General features: G+C 61.0%; 1 protein-coding gene across 1 annotated transcript; it reads right to left on the bottom strand.

Annotated features, from left to right (window-relative positions):
- Positions 1–214: 214 nt before the first annotated feature.
- On the bottom strand, positions 215–2,703 carry LOC139705478 (serine/arginine repetitive matrix protein 1-like). The gene is made up of 3 exons (XM_071611712.1): positions 2,638–2,703; positions 1,406–1,633; positions 215–1,096 (listed from the first exon to the last, which is right to left on the bottom strand). Exons 1-3 carry the CDS (start codon positions 2,701–2,703, stop codon positions 215–217), a joined length of 1,176 nt encoding a protein of 391 aa, XP_071467813.1.
- Between the last annotated feature and the right edge of the window lie 1,141 nt (positions 2,704–3,844).

Raw genomic sequence — 3,844 nt, 5'->3', positions numbered from 1 at the left:
CCTCTGTGCACCCCTCTGCGGGGCTGGGCCCAGCGGGCACCGCTCCCACACACACCTGCGACCGCTTCCGCGGGCTTCCTCCCTGCCCCTTTGGGGGATTCGTGGAGTTGCCACAGCAGCCGGTGCCATGACATCGGCAGAGGGCAGCTCCGCCAGCACTGAAATATTCATGCTCTGAGTTCTCAGCTGGGCTCTGCGCCGCTCCCGGGGGTCCTCACGGGCGCGGTGGGGCGGGGGCCTGGGGTCCCGGCTGCGCATCAGGGTGGGGGCGTGCAGACGCGCGGGCGGGGCTGGGCGCGGCGGAGGTGCGGGAGGGAGCGTCAGGAGGCGGGGTCTGGGGCGGGGGCCGAGCGGGGCGGAGGCAGCGAGGGAAAGTTGATCGCGGACTTGAGCGCCGGCTGTGGCTCGGGAGAGAGGGGCGCGGGCGGCTGGCGCGATGCGTGGCCAGAGAACGCGTCCGACGGCTGCCGGGCGCTGAGCCGGCGGGGCGGGGCTGCCGGCCCCGGGAATGGAGTGCGGGGGTGCAGAGCCTCGGGACGTTCGGTGTGCGCCTAGTCCGAGTCCGCGGCGCGCCTGAAGTTGCAGCTGGCGAGCGGCGATCGGGCGGCCCGAGGGACCGGAGAGCGGCCGGCGCACCGCGGATGAGCCTTCGTGCCGGCGGCGAGACGCGGCGGTGGCCAGGGCCCGAGCAGGCGGCCCGCGGGGGCCGATCCGGTGGAGAGGAGAGCCCGAGGCGCGGCGGGGCGCCGCTCCATTCACGCACACGGTACCCAGAGTCGCTCACCGCCCCTTCCCTCCCTGCTTCCCTCCCTTCCTCGCGCTGTTCGCCAGCCTCGCGGCAGGAAAGTTGGATCGCGGGGTTGAGACCGCAGCGGCCAAGCCACTTGTTTCCGTCGCGGCCATCACCCGCGGCGGGCGCCCGGGGCCTCCTGCCCCATGCCCCTGGCCCAGGCCCTGCGCCTCGCTCCGAGCCCGCGGACCGACGCGCGGCAACTTTAATTCCCGGGAACTCTAATTCCCTCCGCCTTGGCCTTGGGAGGAAACGCACCCACTCCCCGCCCTCGTTCCGGGACCGCGAGTATTCAGGTGCCTTTCTCTATGCGCAACAGAGAGGGTCCAGGTCTGGGTGGGGAGAATTTCGGGGATAAAGAGGGCGTTAGGCTCCAAGCCGGTCCCTTCTGGGCTCTGGGTCCCTATTTGGACCGTGGATATGGGGCGTGGCGCACCTCCACGGCTGGGTGGGCAGTGGCGCTGGAGGAATCTAAAATCACGTAGCTCTCCTCTCCCCTCATCCCCTTCCTAAGCCCACGGAAGACCCCAAGGGACTCTTGTAACCTCCCCAATCCGGTCCCACCATGAGAAGTCTCGCCCCTCGCAGCGCTGAGAGCCTCGTGCGGCAGCTCACTCTCCGTTTCCCGTGCCCTGGAGCTGGCCGGCTACCGGTGGTGGTAGCGGTGGCTGGCGGTCCCCAGGGGCTCGCCACGGGAGCATTACTCCTCTTCTCCCGGCAGCTTAGCCCGGGACTCCGCGCATTCCAGGGTGGCAGAGTCCGCGCATTCCAGGGTGGCGGCAGGGCCAGCCAGCGGGCACTCAGTGCCTTCTTTCCTGGAGCGGGCACCTGGAGCCCTTGCCTCTGTGCAGAGAACGGAGATCCAGTGCCCTGCCGCCTCTAGCCGCCGCACCTCTGCGACCCCAGCCCCAGCCCTGTTGCTGTCGGGCCTACGAGAGGAAATTAGCCTTTCCTGGGTAGGAACACGCCTCCACCCTTCCCAGTAACACAGAAAGCAGACCTGCCTCTTCAGAGTACTTGCCTTCTGGGACCAGAGGGACATTGACCCTAGCCTTTCAGCTTCTTAGCAAGTGCCCCCAACCCAGTTTGAATTTGAAATAAACTGGGAAGACACAAGGATTGTGTGTGTGTGCGAACGTGTTTGTGTGCTGGCTGGGTGGAGTCAGACCCTTGCATAGGGAAGAATTAGGCTGTGGGGTGGGGGTGGGTGCCTCCAGACTGACTGGGGCCAGGTGCAAGGTGGCGATGAGTCAGCCCACGGTTGGGGAGAGCTGGCTTGGATGAATGCTTGGTTCCTGGTGCAGGGATAGGCGCACTGCGGTCTGCACCTGAGGGTGAGGGGCCAGATGTCCCTGCTGAGGAGGGGCTGGGAAGGGGCACCTTGGCTGGAGAAATAGCCATGCTTGAAGCTGTTTCTCCAGGGCTGGGCAGGGCAGGAAGGCCGAGTTGCCTGCATGGCAGAGAGCTAGAGTACACCTTGAACTGAAAAGGTGGCACTACAGAAGTGACTGGTGTGAACAGAAACTCTGCCCTGCTGCTGGAGAACAGCCAGGGTGGGAGGCCCCCAGCCAGTGCCCTGGCCTTGGCGGCCCCAACCACAGGTCTGCCTTGGCCTTCCTGGGCTGTAAATAGCTGTGCTCCTCACAGCTGCTTATCAGAGTGCTGGATTTGAGGTTATGGTGACTGATGGTCCTGGTTGCCTCCCAAACAGCTGCCCCACCCTAGGAGCCACCTTACCTTGTCACATTACCATTTGAGGTTCATTTCTTTGAGCTCAGTGTTTTAAAGAGCACCTTTCTGAAGTGCTGATTTAAAATGCACCTCCTTCTGGGAGGCGGAGGTCTCACGGCACCTGGCAGCTCTGAGTTGACCCGCAGCTTTGAGTGGAGCCTGTTGACCTGCAGCGTCTGCATCACCTAGGAGCCCGTTAGGAATGCAGGTGCCCTTAGCTTTCCAGGGAATGAGCATTGCCCAGCCTCTTGGGGGCAGCCTGTCGAACAAGGCAATGGATTGAACACCAGGGTGAGAACCAGATGAAACTTCTTCGCCTGGACACTTGTGCTACACTTAGGTTAACCATCTGCTGCTGGCTTCTCGAGGTTGTACCTGCTAATGCCACAAGGCTGTCTGTGTTTTGGGGGCCTTTAAGCAGATCCAAGTGTCAGCTCAACTGTCCATGCAATTAGTACCTTGATGTAGGTGCACACGGGCCTGGAAGAGGGGGGCAGGGAGCCTACTGCACGCGCTCTGCCTCCAGGGTTCCTGGGGCAGAAGCAGAAGAAATGAAGCAACCCTTCTCCACCTCGTCTACTCCTCCTAGATGGGTGGCCATGGGATCTGGAGAGGGAGAGCTGCTTAAGGCCAACTTGGGACAGCCCACACAGGGGGAGGTACTGGCTAGCCCCCCCCCCCCCCCAATCTGGACTGGACATACCACCTCTACTGCCCTGGAAGGTCCTAAGCTCTGAGGTTGATACCAAGGAATGGTGGCAGGACACCCCCTGGTCCTCTAGAGAAACAATGATGATGACCCAGGATGGCCTGAAATTTGGATCAGAGACCTGGTGGAGCCCTGTGTCACAGATGGAAGGTCATCATGTGGCTCCCACACCCTAGCCCTGCCCAAAAGAGCACCATTTCCTCCTCAGCTAGCCTCTGCAGGAAGAGGGCAGCTCTGTCAGGTGCCACGTGCGTAAGAGAAGCTGAGGATGCAGACTGGTGTGGTCATGGGTCTTACAAAGCATGACGCCATGTGAAAGCATTCTTTCATTGCTTTGAGAATCAATGAGTTAACATGTTTAGGTGACGGGCTGGGGTGGTGGCTCCGTGGTAGGGTGCTCGCCTAGCATGCGTGAGGCACTGGGTCCGATTCTCAGCACCACATAAAAAATAAATAAAGCAAAGGTATTGTGTCCATCTACAGCTAAAAAAAAAAATTTTTTTTTAAATGACTTAGTGAATAAAGTATTACAGTTTTCTTGAACCTTTGGGTTTTAAAACATTCAGTGTTCCATGTATATAGATGGTTTTAAATATTAATTGCTTTTGGGCTGA

The sequence above is a fragment of the Marmota flaviventris genome, chromosome 4 (genome assembly GCF_047511675.1).
Source record: "Marmota flaviventris isolate mMarFla1 chromosome 4, mMarFla1.hap1, whole genome shotgun sequence".
NCBI classification, from domain to species: Eukaryota; Metazoa; Chordata; class Mammalia; order Rodentia; family Sciuridae; genus Marmota; species Marmota flaviventris.
The sequence above is the reverse complement of the archived record's forward strand: the minus strand, read 5'-3'. Positions and strand labels throughout refer to the sequence as shown.

Coding starts and splice junctions, on each gene's coding strand:
- LOC139705478 (XM_071611712.1), bottom strand. CDS start 2,703: ATGCAGACGCTGCAGGTCAACAGGCTCCACTCAAAGCTGCGGGTCAAC. Junction 1,634..2,637: donor ACTCAGAGCTGCCAGGTGCC/GTGAGACCTCCG, acceptor TTCTCTGCACAG/AGGCAAGGGCTCCAGGTGCC. Junction 1,097..1,405: donor CAGGGCACGGGAAACGGAGA/GTGAGCTGCCGC, acceptor TGTTGCGCATAG/AGAAAGGCACCTGAATACTC.